Source organism: Chrysemys picta, chromosome 2 (assembly GCF_011386835.1).
Source record: "Chrysemys picta bellii isolate R12L10 chromosome 2, ASM1138683v2, whole genome shotgun sequence".
Lineage (NCBI taxonomy): Eukaryota > Metazoa > Chordata > Testudines > Emydidae > Chrysemys > Chrysemys picta.
The window spans coordinates 43,802,452-43,824,203 of NC_088792.1; the positions used below are offsets into that span (position 1 = coordinate 43,802,452).

The 21,752-nt window shown below is 38.5% G+C and overlaps 1 protein-coding gene across 3 annotated transcripts in view; it reads right to left on the reverse strand.

The window, feature by feature from the left end:
- Positions 1 to 21,752, reverse strand: part of ABCB1 (ATP binding cassette subfamily B member 1) — a 100,160-nt gene that overhangs the window by 17,411 nt on the left and 60,997 nt on the right. For all 3 annotated transcript variants that reach the window (XM_065586947.1, XM_005282428.4, XM_065586946.1), the window contains exons 15-23: positions 20,550 to 20,711; positions 19,144 to 19,305; positions 17,859 to 18,005; positions 16,683 to 16,787; positions 11,475 to 11,552; positions 11,162 to 11,245; positions 9,918 to 10,121; positions 2,142 to 2,242; positions 108 to 248 (exon numbers count right to left, since the gene is read on the reverse strand). In XM_065586947.1, the coding sequence (XP_065443019.1) occupies positions 108 to 248; positions 2,142 to 2,242; positions 9,918 to 10,121; positions 11,162 to 11,245; positions 11,475 to 11,552; positions 16,683 to 16,787; positions 17,859 to 18,005; positions 19,144 to 19,305; positions 20,550 to 20,711 (1,184 nt within the window). The remainder of the gene's footprint in view (positions 1 to 107; positions 249 to 2,141; positions 2,243 to 9,917; positions 10,122 to 11,161; positions 11,246 to 11,474; positions 11,553 to 16,682; positions 16,788 to 17,858; positions 18,006 to 19,143; positions 19,306 to 20,549; positions 20,712 to 21,752) is intronic.

The window sequence follows — 21,752 nt, forward strand, 5'->3', positions numbered from 1 at the left end:
ATTGTTCTTCTAGTCCTCCTGGTTTTACCTTCATAAGGTTATTATCCCCCATATATAAAACACCTTCCCCTGTATGGACAAAAAAGAAATGGCAAAAAGACACTTACAGAAACACACTTTTAAAGTCCATGTATCCATTTACTACTAGATAGGCACCAAACCGAAAACATCCAGCATGGGTAAAATACATAATTGCTTGTGTAAGGCCAAAAGTAAATCCAAAGATATGTGCCTTCTTCACAGAATTTCTGTAACAAAGAACAAGTATTGTCAGGTAACATATACATAACTGTATTTTACTTTTAGTATTTATTCCTGAGAAGATGCTGAGAGCCCTTCACTTCCATTGACTTCAGCAGGAATTGCAAGTGCTCAGTTGTCAAGGCTGTATCCCCACTTTGAACTTTAGGGTACAAATGTGGGGGCCTGCATGAAAACTTCTAAGCTTAACTACCAGCTTAGCTCTGGTCCGCTGCCACCATTCTCAAAAGCTAATTCCCTTCCCTGGGTAGCCTTGAGAAACCTTTCACCAATTCCCTGGTGAATACAGATCCAAACCCCTTGAATCTTAAAACAAGGAGAAATTAACCATCCCCTCTCCTTCCTCCCACCAACTCCTGGTGACTACAGATCCAACTCCCTTGGATCTAAAACAAGGAAAAATCAATCAGGTTCTTAAAAAGAAGGTTTTTAATTAAAGAAAAAGGTAAAAATCATCTCTGTAAAATCAGCATGGAAAATAACTTTACAGGGTAATCAAACTTAAAGAGCTCAGAGGACCTCCCTCTAGCCTCAGGTTCAAAGTATAGCAAACAAAGATAAACACTCTAGTAAAAGGTACATTTACAAGTTGAGAAAATGAAGTAAAACTAAGACGCCTTGCCTGGCTATTTACTTACAATTTTGAAATAGGAGAGACTTGTTTAGAAAGATGTGGAGAACCTGGATTGATGTCTGGTCCCTCTCAGTCCCAAAAGCGAACGACTCCCAAACAAAGAGCACAAACAAAAGCCTTCCCCCCACCAAGATTTGAAAGTATCTTGTCCCCTTATTGGTCCTTTGGGTCAGATGCCAGCCAGGTTACCTGAGCTTCTTAACCCTTTACAGGGAAAAGGATTTTGGAGTCTCTGGCCAGGAGGGATTTTATAGTACTGTACACAGGACAGCTGTTACACCCTTCCTTTTATAGTTATGACATCAGTACTTTGGGATGAGGTCATTCCCCAACCTCCTGCAGGACTGGGTCCTAAAACAACAGTATTCTTGTATGTTTTAGGATCCCATGTGCCTGCAAGAATAAATCAAAAGGTGGGGCTAGGGGAAGAAATCACTATAGCTGTGATCCCAAACACATCTGACAGGAGCAATTGTTGTCCTACCCTATAGAGTCTGAACACTATTGTGTTAAAATTATTTTACAATCTGTGGTATGATTACAAGTTTCAAGGCTTTAATTAAACAACATATTTTTGAAATTGTACAAAAAAAGAAATTATTAACAAGTCCTAATTCTGCAGGGAGCAAAACTAATCCCAGTAGAGCAATATACTCTTCTTTGTTTTGCCTTGAGCCCCAACCAAACTTTTATGTCAAACATGATATGATGCTTTATATTGCCTGTATTGTTAGGCTGATGAAATAGCTTAACTGCTCAGTGGTCTACTATTGAAACTACTATACAATTTTGGAACTTGCTCCTTCAGTCCTTACTAATGCAAAATTCCATTGGGTTTAATAAGAGCTTTGCCTCAGTATACAATGCAGAAGTGCACACAGACACACAAAAAACAGGAATCCTGGTTGCAAGAATTGCTAAATGAAATGCTCAATTTCCAGAACATAGTTTCAAGAGAAGTAAAATTGATGAGGACATACCAGGTACTGCAATAGCAAATACCAATAATACCATAGAGGGTGTAAAAAGAAAAATCTCATTTAATCAAAGAACAGAAACAACTATAGTTACGATGGCTTGTGTTTGTTTGAAGCAAAAGATATTGCATATTGTTAAAACTGGGTTTGATATAGGAGATTTTGTGATGCACCAACAGAGAATAAATTGTTTTAGTCTATTAGTGAAAATTTACATTCAATTCTAAAACAAAGTAAGTTTGATTTTTTTTAAAGTTTATATCTATTACCTATATGGTCCTTGCAAATTTTGTCCATACAGAAATTCAAATTTTCTTTCCTGGGTCAAAGTAACAACAGTTCGAATATTTTCTATGGCTTCAGTAGCAATCTGTAATAGAGAGCATATGCTCATTAACCGAAAAATAAGATCAAACTGCAATTTCTAATTCTGACTTGGTAAAAAGAGCTTGGGATAAATGCTATAAAAATCACAGAATTAAATTTTCAATAGTGACCAGTGAGTATTTGTGCTCACTTCTACACGGCCTGATTTTCAGAAGGTGGATGCTCAGAATTTTCTGAAAAAGCAACCCTATTGAAGGTGTCCTGAATTGGATATCCAATATTACTGCTCACTTTCAAAAAAATATGGAAGATTTTCAAAGGCACAAATGGTAGTCCTATTGACTTTATGCCTTTGAAAATCTTATTTTGAGGCCATAATAAATAGAATGGGGTGGTATTTAAATAAGTGGCTAAAGGACTTAGGCACCCAACATCTATTGAAAGGGGACTTGGCTGGTTAGTTCCCTAGATGCTTTTGAAAATCCCACCAGGAATCCATAGTTTATTAAGGGAAATGATTTAATATGAACAAGACTTCTTATATCAAAGTCAAAATATAAGAATGGGTCAGATCAAAGGTCCACCTAGCCCAGTATCCTGTCTTCTGAGAGTGGCCAACGTCAGGTGCTTCAGAAGGAATGAACAAAACAGGTAATCATCAAGTGATCCATCCCCTGTTGCCCATTCCCAGCTTCTGGCAAACCGAGACTAGGGACACCATCCCTGCCCATCCTGGCTAATAGCCACTGATGGACCTATCCTCCATGAACTTATCTAGTTCTTTTTTGAACCCTGTTATAGTCTTGGCCTTCACAACATTCTCTGGCAAAGCATTCCACAGGTTGATTGTGTGTTGTCTGAAGAAATATTTCCTTTTGTTTGTTTTAAACCTACTGCCTACTAATTTCATTTGGTGACACTTATTTCTTGTGTTATGAGAAGGAGTAAATAACACTTCCTTATTTACTTTTTCCACACCAGTCATCATATCTCCCCAACGGTATCATATCTCCCCAACTCATCTCTTTTCCAAGCTGAAAAGTCCCAGTTTTATTAATCTCTCCTCAGATGGAAGTTGTTCTATACCTCTAATAATTTTTGTTGCCCTTTTCTGTACTTTTTCCAATGCCAAGATATGTTTTTGAGATGGGACGACCACATCTGCATGCAGCATTCAAGACACGGGCATACCATGGATTTATATTCCTAACATTCTGTTAACATTATATTACATTATATTCCTAACATTCTGTTAGCTTTTTTTGTAGTATGACATACTAATAGTTAATTTTAAATTTTAGTTAAGATTTACGCCCCCCCCCCACACACACACACACACTCTGCTGTGAAGATAGATCATGCTACAAAGTAGCCTGGGAAAAAAGTAGCAGAAGTATTCAGAATTAGGAAAGAAAGTAACAAACAGAAAAGGGAATTAGCAAGAGTTAAAAGTCAAATAGTTGAGGGTGAAACCCCACAGCAACTAATTCGGCTCTGTATTTCCAGAACTCCTGCTTCTTCCACAGTTATTCCTGAACACTGAAGTTAACGTGCAATTATTTGGATGTGTGATTAATTAAAAATTACTATTATGCAGAGGAAAACTAATTTCATAAAACAAAAACTGTAATTTCTGAATAATCAGTGAGGCTCGTTTGAATTGCTTCTGTATTATGCAATCATGTAATCAAAAGTACATTTCCTTTTTAATTAAATTTATTCTTATTTAAATCTGTATAATTGCTCACTCATCAAATTAGCTTATTTTAACAGTGACAAATGCTTAGTAAGCCACTGAAGTCTTCAGGGCTCACAAATCATAGGCCTCCTACACTAAACAAAAGATAACTGAAATGAGTGTATTTAACTTTCATCCTTCAGCTGGATAAGACAATAGAGGATAAAAGCTACAGTTTAGCTGGCACATTCCCTCATTGGAGTCTTTTTTTCCCTAAACAAAAGCAGAATAATTGCCTAGATCAACTAGATATAAGAATATGTAGTGACAAATAGTTTAAAAGTAAGGGCTAGATACTGAAAGTGTTACACAACAGGCTCATATCTATAATAACAAAAATTAGGCAGCCCAGTCCAATATCAGGCTCCTATGCAAAGAAAAACATGAAGTTCCCATAGGGCCTACAGGAAATTTGCACCCCTTTGAAGGGCTGCTCTGAAAAGTCACTCTAAAAATGCATGAATGGAGGTTTGTCTTTCAAAGACTCCAGGTCAAATTTAGAAGTAAATATATATATATTTTTCTAACTGCCAACCCTGTAAACTCATCTTTGGTTCTTAGTTTTCTTTGTGGTTTATGCATTTGTAAGCAGGGTCTGAATGAGCTCTCCCCTGACATCTAGTGATGAGCTGGAGAAGAGGACTCTAGGAGCGGACCTTGTTTGCATGGACTCATCCACTCATAGAATCATAGAATAGAATCATAGAATATCAGAGTTGGAAGGGACCTCAAGAGGTCATCTAGTCCAACCCCCTGCTCAAAGCAGGACCAATTCCCAGCTAAATCATCCCAGCCAGGGCTTTGTCAAGCCGGGCCTTAAAAACCTCCAAGGAAGGAGACTCCACCACCTCCCTAGGTAACGCATTCCAGTGTTTCACCACCCTCCTAGTGAAATAGTTTTTCCTGATATCCAACCTGGACCTCCCCCACTGCAACTTGAGACCATTGCTCCTTGTTCTGTCATCTGCCACCACTGAGAACAGCCGAGCTCCATCCTCTTTGGAACCCCCCTTCAGGTAGTTGAAGGCTGCTATCAAATCCCCCCTCATTCTTCTCTTCTGGAGACTAAACAATCCCAGTTCCCTCAGCCTCTCCTCATAAGTCATGTGCTCCAGACCCCTAATCATTTTTGTTGCCCTCCGCTGGACTCTTTCCAATTTTTCCACATCCTTCTTGTAGTGTGGGGCCCAAAACTGGACACAGTATTCCAGATGAGGCCTCACCAATGTCGAATAAAGGGGAACGATCACGTCCCTCGATCTGCTGGCAATGCCCCTACTTATACAGCCCAAAATGCCGTTAGCCTTCTTGGCAACAAGAGCACACTGTTGACTCATATCCAGCTTCTCGTCCACTGTGACCCCTAGGTCCTTTTCTGCAGAACTGCTACCTAGCCATTCGGTCCCTAGTCTGTAGCGGTGCATGGGATTCTTCCGTCCTAAGTGCAGGACTCTGCACTTGTCCTTGTTGAACCTCATCAGGTTTTTTTCGGCCCAATCCTCTAATTTGTCTAGGTCCCTCTGTATCCGATCCCTACCCTCTAGTGTATCTACCACGCCTCCTAGTTTAGTGTCATCTGCAAACTTGCTGAGAGTGCAGTCCACACCATCCTCCAGATCATTAATAAAGATATTAAACAAAACCGGCCCCAGGACCGACCCTTGGGGCACTCCGCTTGAAACCGGCTGCCAACTAGACATGGAGCCATTGATCACTACCCGTTGAGCCCGACGATCTAGCCAGCTTTCTATCCACCTTACAGTCCATTCATCGAGCCCATACTTCTTTAACTTGGCGGCAAGAATACTGTGGGAGACCGTATCAAAAGCTTTGCTAAAGTCAAGGAATAACACATCCACTGCTTTCCCCTCATCCACAGAGCCAGTTATCTCATCATAGAAGGCAATTAGGTTAGTCAGGCACGACTTCCCCTTCGTGAATCCATGCTGACTGTTCCTGATCACTTTCCTCTCCTCTAAATGTTTCATAATTATTTCCTTGAGGACCTGCTCCATGATTTTTCCAGGGATTGAGGTGAGGCTGACTGGCCTGTAGTTCCCTGGATCCTCCTTCTTCCCTTTTTTAAAGATGGGCACTACATTAGCCTTTTTCCAGTCATCTGGGACCTCCCCCGATCGCCATGAGTTTTCAAAGATAATGGCCAATGGCTCTGCAATCACATCTGCCAACTCCTTTAGCACCCTCGGATGCAGCGCATCCGGCCCCATGGACTTGTGCTCGTCCAGTTTTTCTAAATAGTCCCGAACCACTTCTTTCTCCACAGAGGGCTGGTCACCTTCTCCCCATACTGTGCTGCCCAGTGCAGCAGTCTGGGAGCTGACCTTGTGCGTGAAGACAGAGGCAAAAAAATCATTGAGTATATTAGCTTTTTCTACATCCTCGGTCACTAGGTTGCCTCCCTCATTCAGTAAGGGGCCCACACTTTCCTTGATTTTTTTCTTGTTGCTAACATACCTGAAGAAACCCTTCTTGTTACTCTTAACATCTCTTGCTAACTGCAACTCCAAGTGTGATTTGGCCTTCCTGATTTCACTCCTGCACGCATGAGCAATATTTTTATACTCCTCCCTGGTCATTTGTCCAATCTTCCACTTCTTGTAAGCTTCTTTTTTGCGTTTAAGATCAGCAAGGATTTCACTGTTTAGCCAAGCTGGTCGCCTGACATATTTACTATTCTTTCTACACATCAGGATGGTTTGTTCCTGCAACCTCAATAAGGATTCTTTAAAATACAGCCAGCTCTCCTGGACCCCTTTGCCCTTCATGTTATTCTCCCAGGGGATCCTGCCCATCTGTTCCCTGAGGGAGTCAAAGTCTGCTTTTCTGAAGTCCAGGGTCCGTATTCTGCTGCTCTCCTTTCTTCCTTGTGTCAGGATCCTGAACTCGACCATCTCATGGTCACTGCCTCCCAGGTTCCCATCCACTTTTGCTTCCCCTACTAGTTCTTCCCTGTTTGTGAGCAGCAGGTCAAGAAAAGCTTTGCCCCTAGTTGGTTCCTCCAGCACTTGTGTAGGTGAGCAGCAGGATGGAGCTGCTTTGCACAAATGACCACTTTTGGCGGGTGTTGAATTGCAAGTCACTTTGTTATTGGGTGCAGGGGTAATAAAGGTTTGTTATCCTTGTTGTGTGAATCAAGGGCAGCAGAACTGTGCTTGGCATGCCCTGATTGAGGGGTTCATCCTCAAATGAACTGCACTTGATAAGCCGGGGGTGTCAAAGCCTGGTAGAGATGAGAGAGGGTGTGGTCAGGTTTTTGTACATAGTGGTGTGGGCTCTGCCTAAGGGTCCTAGACACCATTTGACCCCCCCACCTCTTCATTGTGTAATGACAGAGCTGATTAAGACTCAATTGAGAGTCTTTTGTTGCAGATCAATAGAGCTGAAATCACTGAAAACCAGGTCTAAGCATTAGATCTGCTATGGGACAGTCTCTGATGAGAGAAACTGCCCAGCCTGCACTAGCAGTGAGGCTCCCCTACCAACAGCTGAAATCACTGAGAGCTGAAATCACTGAAAGATGTGTTAGATGGGACCTCAAGACATCCTGAGCGGAGTGGCCAGTAGAGTGGTGTTACAAGTGGTGGTTCATTTGGGATATCAACTGGGAAGTCTCTGAAGCTCGTGACACACTTCTTCAGCTAGGGGAAGGATGTAATCCATGCCTGCTTGGTGTGGCACTTTGTGCCCCTCTGGTGGCAGCTAGACCAGCTAGAGATTGATCAGACTGCTACAGCTTTGGCTAAGATAGATGTGTCTTTTAGCGTATGCAGTAGAGACTCATGCATTAAGCACTAAAGGTCTCAGGTTTGATCCCAGCTGACAATGACTGGAGTCCATTGGCGTTACACATTATCACCAGTAACCTGGACTCAGCTGAGGTGCATTGTAGTTGTAGCAAAGGTGCAGTTGAAATACACACCTTTTTATGCCTCAAGGTCAAGAATCTCCAATTAGAACTTAGCTAACAAATCCCAGAGGATTCAATGGGCCTGGGGCGAAGCAATTTCGGGGGCCCCTTCCATAAAAAATACTATGGAATACTATATTCTCGTGGGGGACCCCTGCGGGGCCTGGGGCAAATTGCCCCACTTGCCCCCCCCCCGGCGGCCTTTAACAATTCTTTTGACAATGCACAAGGTAGAAAATAATGTAACAGATTTGTCTACTGGCTGCAAGAACAACTCTCTTGTGAACAAGGAAAAATGTAAGTGAAAGCCACATATGGCTAAAAAATTAATGGTTAAAACATAGGCTTGGGGTTCACGTGAACTATGTTTTGTCGCTAGCTCTACCAGTCACTTTTGTGACATTGGGTAAGTCACCTCAGTTCTCTGCCAGTTTCCTTTCCTGTACAATGGTGATAGTTACTTACCTCGAAGAAGTACTGTGAGACATAACGTGTTAGTTTGTAAAGTTCTTGTAAAGCCTCAGAAGGAAGTTGCTATAGAAGTGCAAAGTATTATTATTTCTTGTAAATATAAGATAGGTAGCAGGGATGACTTGAATCCTCTCAGCTATTTTTTAAAATGTCTCTGGAGGAAGGTTAACAGATGAATACCCTTAACAAGTTTCAGGAAACAATATTAACAATATTCCAGGAAATATTAACTGTTTGGCTATCTGACCTTGTCGAGAAACCACTTTAGAGAAATGTACGACAAAAATCCTGTCATTGAAAGTAAAAGGAGATTTATCTTTTTGTTTATGTGAAAAAGCCTACAGGTAACTTTGGAGAACCCATAAGAACATTTTCTGGTTGGCTTGGAAGGAAAGAAACCCACTCTGAGCAGCTTTCCTATAAATATGACATGAAGCAAGGAAAGAGAGAAACTATGAACAAGACTTCTTATATCCAGAGCCTTTAGCTGAAGTCATCTCCTTTTCAACTCTGTGTGATCACAGTAGGATGGTAGGAAGGGGAGCATAGAAGAGGCAGGACATAGCCAGGCTATGAAACATGCTAAGATACATGTTGACACTGACAGAAGTGCTCACAAAGGGTATTTCTACACTTTGAGCAGCTCAAGGAAACATACTAATGCTAGCTCTGATTGAGCTAACACACTAAAAATAGAGTGTAGCCACAGCAGTGTCAGCAGCAGGAGGGGCTAGCTGCCCAACTGCATGCCTGTCACAGACACTTGGCATGCATTCGGGATGGCTAACCCCTCCCACTGCTCATACTGCCATGGCTACACTCTATTTTTAGCATGCTAGCTCAATCAGAGCTAGTGCAAATATGTTTCCTCAAGCTGGGAATCACATCCCAAATTTAAAGTGTAGGCATACCCAGAGAGCTATCCTTTGGGTGCAAAGTTAGGATCCTCAAACTTGTAAGAGGTTAAGAACAGAGAAGTGATAGAATGGATGCCCTGTTCCTAAAGGAGTTTTGGAATGAAGTGACTCCCACCTCTTTCAACTTTTCCTTTCAAAAATTTTTTTCAACCGTTTCTTCAATTTTTATTTTCCTTTTCCACCCAGGAAAGGAAAGAATGAAAAAAGGAACTTGTGCGTGGTATTAATTACACTGTCACTATCATGCATTCTTGCTTCTTCGTTGGTGAAGATGTACATACAGTTTCACACAGACAGAGGTATTATGGAAGAAAGGGGAGATGTGTGCCAAGCTGAAGAGAGATGAAACCAAAAAAGCAAAAGATGCTAGAAAAGAAAGAAGGGAAGGACAAAAAATAAAGAAAAGAAAGAAGAGGTATGTGATCCTAAGAGCTTAGCATATTCTAGGTGTTACCACAATGTAAATAATATCAATTAATAGTAGATGTTTTCAGTTTTGAGCTCCATATCTAGCAGATACATCAACATATAAAAAGAATAGAATACAACAATGCAGAGTTCAACTTCCCTAAGAAAGAATATATTCTTGATCCATTACTAAGCCCTGTTGAACATGACTGTACAGTAGAATATAAAAAGAGAGATGAACTTCACTGGAACCCACCTTTCCTGCAACTTCCAGTTCTTCTTTATCCTTTTTTGCATGTCCAGATAACATTTTCATTTCAACTATTCCTGCTATGGCAATGACTGGCACAACAGCTAAAATCAAAAGAGTCAGCTGCCAGCCATAGACCAATGATATAATAATTCCAGTTCCAAGGTTAGCTATGTTTTGGGTAATTAAAGCCAGTCTGGCACCTGTAGCCTGGAACAACAAAACCCAAATAAAACAACTGTATTCCATAATTTTGCATAAAGCAATAACATAGAAATTAGACATGAAAAATACTTTTGAACTAGACCATCTCTAGAAACCAGGATTATTCCCCAGAGTATTATCTAGTTTAGTTCTACATGTCTCCAAAGTTGGAGTTTCTGCATATCCTTTGGAAGCTCACTCCATCATCTAGATCACCTTCTTCTGCTGATGATCCATCTCTCTCTCTAGTTTCCATATGATCACTTCAGATTCTAAATAGTAATTTATAGACTCCACTAAAAAAGCTGAACAGGGAGTTTATAAAACTCATATTTTTGCATTTACAACTATAACTTCAAATCTGCCAGGAACATGTCGGAATATGCGATTGCCTAACTGATGGAGGGGGGGTTTGAACTAACTATTTTTTCATCACTTAGATCCCAGTACAGCAAAACACTTAAATATGTGCTTAACTTTTAAGTGTGTGAGTAGGCCCACTGAAATTACTGACTACTAAAATCCTTAAAGTCAAGCACAACCTTAAATGTTTTGCTGGCTTGGAACCTTAGATACTGTGGTCATAGGTGCTACATACATACCTAATGAGATTAGACTGATAACTTTGAACAGACTCCCCGAATAAATAAATTCATAGTTAATTGGATTCATAGGCGAGATAACAGCACTGAACAGTAATAAGACTATAAGCACTAATAGTTCACTAGAATATTATATTGTAAATATATATCATGTTCTCTATCATTATAAAATACATTGGTGTGACATCCAAAACCTTTCAATAAATAATAGTTTTCAATTGTCACCAAAATTAGGATTGCCATAAAGCAAATAAAATCCATAGTGCAACATTACTATATGACAACCCAAATATGAAAAATGCCAAAAGAATATATAAAAACAACAAGGAGTCTGGTGGCACCTTAAAGACTAACAGATTTATTTGGGCATAAGCTTTCGTGAGTAAAAACCTCACTTCTTCGGATGCATAGCTACCCCCTGATAAAAGAATATATATTACATACTCCTTTCACTTGTGAGGCATCATTAGCAAGTCTTGTAGTTAATGCTCCAGTGCTGTTTTTAGGGTCATCAAACCAGCTGATGTCCTACAGAATGACATGAAACATGTTTACTAGGATCTGAAAAACTATAGTTTACTTTCCATAAACCACAAAATAAAACAAATGAAAAATTAGGGCTGCAAAAGATAATTGAATTCAATTTGGATTATAAGAGGAGTGTATGGAGTATGACTTGAAACTTTAAGGTATTTTAAACACCTAAACAAACAAGGATATATAAAACTCTGGAAAGCTAAATACATATTAATTTTACCTGTCTAAGCATTGCTTTAAATGCCATGAATCGAAGCCTCATTGTAAGGATCTCTCCAGCTTTGCCAAACGTGAAACCCTTTGAGAAGAAACAGAATGGTTATTACATAATTACAACTATTTTGACGTTATCAGATAAGCACACAAATATCTGTATCTACAAAGGCAAAAACATTGTATAGATTACACAATATTTTAGCTATAAACAATTTAAAAAACTTTGAAAAGACAGTTACTACTTGTGAGGGATAGCAGATTTAGAGCACAGGGATTGAAGTCCTTCATTTCTAAATAAAAAGTGTAAAGCAAAGGCACATTTTCCTACATTGCTCCACTAATGTGCTTCAGGGACCAATTTTCTATCACAACTACATGGGTCAGTGACTTCAAGGTAAAAGGCTCAGAGTGAAATCCTGGCCCATTGAAGTCAATGTCAAAGTTCCCATCAACTTCAGTGGAGTCAGGATTTCACTCTCAGTGCTCCCATTACAAGTCACTTAAGCCATCTAGTCCTAACACATCAACAGTGCTTCAGCGCTTGGTAATCAGCTAAACTTATTTTTAGTCACAAGCATGAATCAGTGTAATGTCATAGGAAGTAGGTGATAAATAGGACCATGACAATGAAAATGATGGGGAAACATGTTATTGCCACTTTTTCTGTCATGACATTAACTTTTGTCAGTAGCATTATTGTCATATTTTTGCTTATTACCACACTTTCTACAACTGCAGCCGGGAAACAGCTCTACACATCTACTGCAAATATTTGTTCTCAGAATCTACTGAAAACATTTCTACAGCGGAGAAATTTTATAATATTTCAATATAAAACCTGGACACAACTATATATCAGTTCCTCTATATGATATAAACAGAGCCGGCTCCAGCATTTCTGCCGCCCCAAGCAAAAAAAAAAAAAGCCGTGATCGGCGGCAGCAGTTCAGTGGCAGGTCCCTCACTCCCAGAGGGAGTGAGGGACCTGCCGCCCCAGAATTGCCGCACGTGCCGTCCCTCTCCCTTGGCCGCCCCAAGCACCTGCTTGTTAAGCTGGTGCCTGGAGCCGGCCCTGGATATAAAGCAAAATTACTATGGCACTTTTATAGTGAACAAATTTATTTTTCTAGTTTTAATTGTTGGAAATTATACAGTAATGAAGTCAAAAAATTACCACAATTATGTGACTTTAAAAAAAAAGTAACTGGACACATTTAAATGTATATCTTAGCATGCATACTGTATAAACATCTTATGAAATGGATACATCTTTGTATTAATTTCTTCTCACTAGTTTGGGAGTGCCATATCACAATACACTTCTACCCTTCATATGTTTAATTTATAACATCATCCCCAAATTTATAAAAATAATAACTTCTATTGCAGGTCAAACCTATTATATATACACACACATACAGTTAAATTTTCAAGACTCGGGCTCTATGCTGCATCCATATATAAAGAGACATTTTTATAAACAAAATGGGCAATTGTACCAACAGATACCTGCTTGTGCATGCAAATACATGTTTTATAAACATATACGTGTTAAGATGTGTGCAGATACTTTGTAGGTGAAACTTTAGCATCATGTTTTGAAAATGTAGGGGGATTTCAATTATCCCCATATTGACTGGGAACATGTCACCTCAGGACAAAATGCAGAGACAAAATTTCTCGATACTTTAAATGACTGCTTCTTGGAGCAGCTGGTACGGGAACCCACAAGGGGAGAGGCAACTCTAGATTTAGTCCTGAGGGGAGCGCAGGAGCTGGTCCAAGAGGTAATAATAACAGGACCAGTTGGAAATACTGACCATAATATAATAACATTTAACATCCCTGTCGTGGGAAGAACATCTCAACAGCCCAACACTGTGGCATTTAATTTCAAAAAGGGGAACTATGCAAAAATGAGAGGGTTAGTTAAACAGAAATTAAAAGGTACAGTGACTAAAGTGAAATCCCTGCAAGCTACATGGGCGCTTTTTAAAGACACCATAATAGAGGCCCAACTTAAATGTATACCCCAAATTAAGAAACACGGTAAAAAAACTAAAAAAGAGCCATGTAAAAGAAGCAGTAAGAGATAAAAAGACTTCCTTTAAAAAGTGGAAGTCAAATCCTAGCGAGGTAAATAGAAAGGAGCATAAACACTGCCAAATTAAGTGTAAAAATGTAATAAGAAAAGCCAAAGAGGAGTTTGAAGAACGGCTAGCCAAAAACTCAAAAAGTAATAACAAAATGTTTTTTAAGTACATCAGAAGCAGGAAGTCTGCTAGACAACCAGTGGGGCCCCTCGATGATAGAGATAGAAAAGGAGCGCTTAAAGAAGATAAAGTCATCACGGAGAAACTAAACGAATTCTTTGCTTCAGTCTTCATGGCTGAGGATGTTAGGGAGATTCCCAAACCTGAGCCGGCTTTTGTAGGTGACAAATCTGAGGAACTGTCAGATTGAAATGTCACAAGAGCAGGTTTTGGAATTAATTGATAAACTTAACATTAACAAGTCACCGGGACCAGATGGCATTCACCCAAGAGTTCTGAAAGAACTCAAATGTGAAATTGCGGAACTATTAACTAGGGTTTGTAACCTGTCCTTTAAATCGGCTTCTGTACCCAATGACTGGAAGATAGCTAATGTAACGCCAATATTTAAAAAGAGCTCTAGAGGTGATCCCGGCAATTACAGACCGGTAAGTCTAACGTCGGTACCGGGCAAATTAGTCGAAACAATAGTAAAGAATAAAATTGTCAGACACATAGAAAAACATAAATTGTTGGGTAAAAGTCAACATGGTTTCTCTAAAGGGAAATCGTGTTTTCCTAATCTATTAGAGTTCTTTGAAGGAGTCAGCAAACATGTGGACAAGGGGGATCCAGTGGACATAGTGTACTTAGATTTCCAGAAAGCCTTTGACAAGGTCCCTCACCAAAGGCTCTTACGTAAATTAAGTTGTCATGGGATAAAAGGGAAGGTCCTTTCATGGATTGAGAACTGGTTAAAAGACAGGGAACAAAGGGTAGGAATTAATGGTAAATTCTCAGAATGGAGAGGGGTAAATTAGTGGAGTTCCCCAAGGGTCAGTCCTAAGACCAATCCTATTCAACTTATTCATAAATGATCCGGAGAAAGGGGTAAAAAGTGAGGTGGCAAAGTTTGCAGATGATACTAAACTGCTCAAGATAGTTAAGACCAAAGCAGACTGTGAAGAACTTCAAAAAGATCTCACAAAACTAAGTGATTGGGCAACAAAATGGCAAATGAAATTTAATGTGGATAAATGTAAAGTAATGCACATTGGAAAAAATAACCCCAACTGTACATACAATATGATGGGGGCTAATTTAGCTACAACAAATCAGGAAAAAGATCTTGGAATCATCGTGGATAATTCTCTGAAGATGTCCACGCAGTGTGCAGAGGCGGTCAAAAAAGCAAACAGGATGTTAGGAATCATTAAAAAGGGGATAGAGAATAAGACTGAGAATATATTATTGCCCTTATATAAATCGATGGTACGCCCACATCTTGAATACTGCGTACAGATGTGGTCTCCTCATCTCAAAAAAGATATACTGGCACTAGAAAAGGTTCAGAGAAGGGCAACTAAAATGATTAGGGGTTTGGAGAGGATCCCATATGAGGAGAGATTAAAGAGGCTAGGACTTTTCATCTTGAAAAGAGGAGTCTAAGCGGGGATATGATAGAGCAGGGGTAGGCAACCTATGACACACGTGCCGAAGGCGGCACACGAGCTTATTTTCAGTGGCACTCACTCTGCCTGGGTCCTGGACACTGGTCCGGGGGGCTCTGCATTTTAATTTAATTTTAAATGAAGCTTCTTAAACATTTTAAAAACCTTATTTACTTTACATACAACAATAGTTTAGTTATATATTAAAGACTTATAGAAAGAGACCTTCTAAAAACGTTAAAATGTATTACCGGCACGCGAAACCTTAAATTAGAGTGAATAAATGAAGACTCGGCACACCACTTCTGAAAGGTTGCCGACCCCTGTGATAGAGGTATGTAAAATTATGAGTGATGTGGAGAAAGTAGATAAGGAAAAGTTATTTACTTATTCCCATAATACAAGAACTAGGGGTCACCAAATGAAACTAATAGGCAGCAGGTTTAAAACAAATAAAAGGAAGTTCTTCTTCACACAGCGCACAGTCAACTTGTGGAACTCCTTACCTGAGGAGGTTGTGAAGGCTAGGACTATAACAGTGTTTAAAAGAGAAATGGATAAATTCATGGAGGTTAAGTCCATTAATGTCTATTAGCCAGGATGGGTAAGGAATGGTGTCCCTAGACTCTGTTTGTCAGAAGGTGGAGATGGATGGCAGGAGAGAGATCACTTGATCATTACCTGTTAGGTTCACTCCCTCTGGGGCACCTGGCATTGGCCACTGTTGGTAGACAGGATACTGGGCTAGATGGACCTTTGGTGTGCCCCAGTACGGCCGTTCTTATGTTCTTATGTTCTTAAGCCAGTGGGGCCCAGCTGCACCCTCTTACAAAGGCCACCCCCAACCTCTCCTTCCTTGCAGGTGTCACAGAAGAGTGAGACTTGAGATTGGATTTGAAAAAAAGGGAGTAGAGGCCGTGCAGATCCTTTTAGAAAAGGCACTGCATGTGTAAGGTGCAGCCTGGAAGAAGGTGCAATGGTGGATGTGTGGAAGTGGACAAGTGATTTGACAAAGCTGGTAGCAGTGATGGAAGTCTATGTTGCACCTGAATAAAGATGTTTGTGCAAATCAGGTACACACACACACACGGTTGTCTGACTTGTACATGAACATGACAGTTTCCAGACAAAAATATGTGATTCTGCATGTGGGAAAATGGGTGTGTGCACAATTTTGCATGTGGAAGTTTAGAGACTATTTTTGAAAATGTGGCCAAAAGAGTTTAAACTCATTACAATGAGGGAAGCATCCTGTGGTGGAAAAAAAAGTATTGTAATGTAATTTTGTTAGATTAATATCTGAGGAATTTATTTCTATATAGTCTTAAATTAAGTGCACAATATAACCTTCTCCATATGCTCTTTAAGTCCACTTGGTACTAAAAGTGTACTATCAATTATTTTTCTCCCTTATTATGTGATTCAAATACATTGAATGCTTAATATCCTTATATCTAGTTTTTAAAATAAGGTGAACAATTATATTAAGGGCAAAATAATAAAACCTACCTGAAGGAAAAAAGTAACCAAAGAAATGATCCCAAGTGCTAAAAATAGCAGTGAATACAAGTTGGACTTGTTTCTTACAACTGTCTTGTCTGGATCTGCAAAAACCTATTAAAGAGAATTCAAAGTTCATTTTATTTAATTAAATTACGTACAAATCTTCCCATATTACATTGCTGTATTTACACATACCCATAGAGGGCTTGAACTAGGAGTACTGGGGGTGTGACAGCACCCTCTGACTTGAAGTAGTAATAACAACCAAATATAGGGTTTCTGCTTTCAGCACCTCCCATTATAAATATTGTTCCAACGCCCCTGCATACCCATGTACAATCTAAATATATGTATTAAACGTGATTAAAGGGATAACAAGTAAATTTGATGTTGGACCAAGATTTTTTTCTTAGATGTTTGCAAATTTCATCTAATTCTTTAGATTTCTTCCAAACTAATTATTCACCTCTACTTTCCAAAATAACCACTCAGAATCAGCAACCCTCCATTAACAAACAATGGGTGAAAGTGACAGCTGCACAAGGTCCGGGCACCACTTAACTCATTAGCATAATATTCTTTTTGTCACTGTCTGAGACCCCCTTGATTCTTTATAGCTTAAAGGTGAAACTGGTAGGGGAGAAATGTGGAAACTGTTATGAATACAATTTATTAAACTTGTGTGGACATGTGAATTTATTAAGATAATGTTCATAAGGATAAACGTCTGTCATTTGAATGGTTTTTTTTTCAGTTCTTCTATGTTAATAATGACCAAGAAAGAAAGAAACAGGGCTTAAATGGTCCATAAACCTTGTTTGGGCACTTTGCACAGTGATGACTTTCACCAGACATGCATTTGTGGCTTAGACACAACTTTTTATAAAATAGATTTCTATGTTAAGTTTCCAGGCATTTATTAAACTCAACAGCGAATTAACAAAATGAGTTAAATTCTGAACAATACCTTAGCAGTATCCTTTCAAGCCCCACAGGTACCTTATTGAAAACTATGAACCTAGTTTTTAAATATAGTTCTGCTTACGTGGCATGTATTTTCTGCATTTTTCTCTTGGTTTTTTTTTTAATTATTTAAGATAGATGGAAACTTAAGTGTAGGTGGGACTCAAAGTCAAAGTTAAAAGTGGGTGATAGTTTATTGTATATTTTGTATGAACTTACCCCTATAATTTCTGAAAATATTATTGCAAATGCAGGTTGTAAAGCTCCATTGATAATTGCAGAAAAAGTTCCAACTACAAAGTAAGGCCATTCTGTTTTGTTCATCTTCATAACTTTCAGAAATGAAACTGGAGGCACATTTTCATCCTAGAATATATGAATCTCATTAGAACAATTATGTAACACATCAGGGGTGTGAGGAAGAAGGCATGTGAATAGTCAATTACATACTCCCAGCTTCTATTCCTGGGTACCCAAAACTATTTGCTTTTTAATAACACAACTCATGAATTATATGCAGTAATTCTGTCTGTTACTCGGTACACAATATTAATACCTGAAATAAGAGACAGAAAAAGATAAATGTGTTATTAGAACAAGTGTATATTAATTCTGACAATCACATTTTGAAACTTATCCTGCAGGGCTTACACACAAAATTCCTATTGTCTTCAGCGAGGTTGCACAGATAAAAGGTGCAGGGTTAGGACCACTTTATTTGTTTTTGCCAGTGCATTTGATGGTATTAGGTGGATCTGACTGGATTATTCATTATGAACAATTTGTTTTTATTATCCACAATTAGATCATCATTTTTACTAATGTTTGTTATGCAAACAAGTCAGCCTACAGATCGCAAAGTGTTTGTAGCAAGTATGAATTCAATTATATGATATTCAGAATTTATTAGGTGAACTGTGTGAATGATTACATGGTTTTGTTTCTGCTCCATGACTATTTGATATAACCTATATAGACTGCTTCATGTAATTCTGTTTCATAATTTAGCCAATTTCTTTTCATGAGCTATAGACCTAAATTTTTTCCATAAACTTTTAAACAAACCAAAGCCTCAGTTTGTTGTATGAATGTTCATGTTTAGCAAAGCCAAAGAGGTTATGAATATGACCAGATCAAAATGTGATTCAGAATTTACATACTTGTTCCAAATATTTTGCCCCCCACATCCACTCAGATCTCTCAGTACTTCTATAGACTAACTCGTTAACAAGCATCCTTATTTGTTTTTATCATATTATCAGATTTTGATCCACTCTTTGTATGCCATGTTTGCACATTATATTAACATTTATTGTTATTTTCCCTTAAGCAAGAGCCTCCCTCTTCTCCTATCCCAGACTGAGTGAGCTCTCTTCAAACTTGGCATTTTCTTATGCATTAGGTGAGACAATCACTTTTATCTGAGTATTACTGTCCCACTAAGGAAACAAAGGATACTAGATGCAGCATAATAAAAAAAAATATTTCCAGCAAAGACACATACAGGTTGAACAGTTTTCACATCAAGGCTATCATCCTGTATTTCTGACTTTTTGATGCTTTTTCGAGTCGATCTCCTTCTCAAGCCATTTCCTATTGATTCTTTCAGTGCCACTTTGGTGGTGTTTTCAGCTTCTTCTTCTGACTGAACTTCAGTTCCTATTGTCTGAAATGGGGTACAATAGCATGCTAAGAAAATAATTTATTAATATAATATCTTGAACTTCCAAATGATTAAACTCAAGAATAGCCAAAACCACTACTAACTAAATGGAATAATTATCAGGTCTGAATGATATATGGTACTCTAGTGGTTATAAAACAGATTAACTGTATTTCTGAAGATCCTCTCTGGGTTCATAGCCTGGTTCTGCCATTCTTACTCATGCTGAGTAGAATCTAACCCCTCAAGAATAAAATAAGACAATTTGTTGAATAAAGTGCTGTTTATTGAGCTTGTTTCTTGTTTGCATTGAGTTCCATTACATTGTTCTCTTAGGCTTTGTCTACATTGGAACTTTGTTGGAAAACTTTTGTCATTCAGGTGTGTTTAAAAAAACACACACGCTGAATGACAAAAGTTTTACTGACGAAAAGCATCAGTGTGAACAGCGCTTTGTTGGCAGGAAGTTTTTTGTCGGCAGGAGAACTTTCTCCTGCTGACAAACAGCAGCTACATTGAGCACCTTTTAGCAGCACGGCTGTAGCGGCACAGCGGTGTCGCTAAAAGCGAGGTAGTGTAGACAAAGCCTGTAATATAAAGGAGACTTTAAATGGGTGTAAACCAGTTACACCCATATTAAGACCATTTCCATTGTCAGAGTGGTGTAGAAGAGCCTTAATGTAAATGAGAATCAGGCTCATTGTGAGTAAAGTTGGCAGAAGTGAGTTCTCAGTGAGCATACTTCCAAATACTGAAGAGGGGAAGCAAAATCTCCAAACTAGTGCAGAACTCTGTGAAAATTCTGGACTTAAGAGATAAAGAGGATGATGAAGATGGACCAGATTTAAAAGAAATTTCTGGAACCAGATTCACCAGAGGCATGGGTAAGTTCAATAGATGGCTAAGGATTCAGAGTATTTTTCAGAGCTAGAACTGGATATAATTTGTCTTTACTTTTCCTCATTTAATTTTTGTTATCTCTAATCCAATATTCTTAGGACTTTTGGCCTCAAAATTCCCTTACTCATTTCCATTTATTTGCACTGATCCTGTGCATATTTTTTTTGAGCTTTCCCAGTTCTGCAATTTAATGCTCTTCTGTCTCAAGCAACACTTCCTACTCTTTCCTCTACAGTTTCATTGTTGACAAAATGTTGTGAGGTTGGGGCTCTGATTGATAAAATCAAATATAAAATCAGCAACACAGAACATGATGATACTTAGAAGACAGGTTACAGGAAAATTACCTGCATGTTAACAAGTTTGCAGTAAATTCCGTTTGTTTTCATCAGTTCATGATGGGTCCCTTGTTCTGTGATGACTCCATCTTCAAATGCAGCTATAAGATCTGCATTTCGGACTGTAGACAAACGATGAGCTATTACAATGGTGGTGCGGCCTTCTCTAGCCTAGAAATGGCACAAAAGTAGATTTAATGACTACATGTACATATAGATTTTTCATCTTCAGTGTAGAGCCAGTTGAAATATTTTGACTGAAATTTTCCCATTGTAAATTATGGCTTTGTCAAATTTCAATTTTCTGAATAGGTGAACTGATACAAAAAGCAATTTAAGCATTTCAAAATTTATTATTTTATTTCAAATGTAGATAAGAAACAATCTTGTTTCAATATTTCAAAATATTCCTTTTTGATCAAAAATATCTAAACTTTCTGTATCAACATTGCCAATTCAAAACATGTTGGAATTTTTATGTTTCAACTTTTTGTTCCAATTCAAAACAGAAAGTAATTTTGAAATGTTGAGGTTTCCAGGGAAAGGAAAACCTGCATTTTCCTACAGTTCTACTTCAAAGCACTTTACAAACATTAACTAAATGAATTCTAAAGCCCTGATTTTGCAACCCTTACTCAAGCTAAGTAAAAGCTACACCTGTAATTCTCTAAAATTTTCTCTATAAAGTTACTTCCTTTACCCACCTGATTTTGGAGTTGTCTTATTCTCACAAATTATCTGTCAAATGCCTGAGTTAGCTAGTTTAAAAATCAGATGAGAGAAGGTTTTAAATGTCAATTTTAACACTAAATTCTGGAATAAACTGATACAAGCATCTTATAGTCCAGCTAGAGGCTCCAAGCTATTCAGTTTAAATTCTTCACTGAACACCAATATACTTCCAGTTTGACTGTTTATTAAGTTCCTTTCTGAAGAGACACTGAAGATGCCAATAGTAACATGTGGTCTGTTCTGGGAAGAACAGCACCTAGATCTGAAAATTTAATATTGTTACATAATTTTAAGGATTGAAACAATCTGTTACTCCCAATCTAGGAATAGCTTGTTTTAGCTGTATGTGAAGAGAATACTGTTGCTCTGATGTTGAAATCCACTCCCAACCACAAATTAAGGATTGGAGGAGTTAGTATTTTATGAAAAAATAATATGACACTGATAACTTGACAATTTCAAGCTATCTAAGAAGACTAA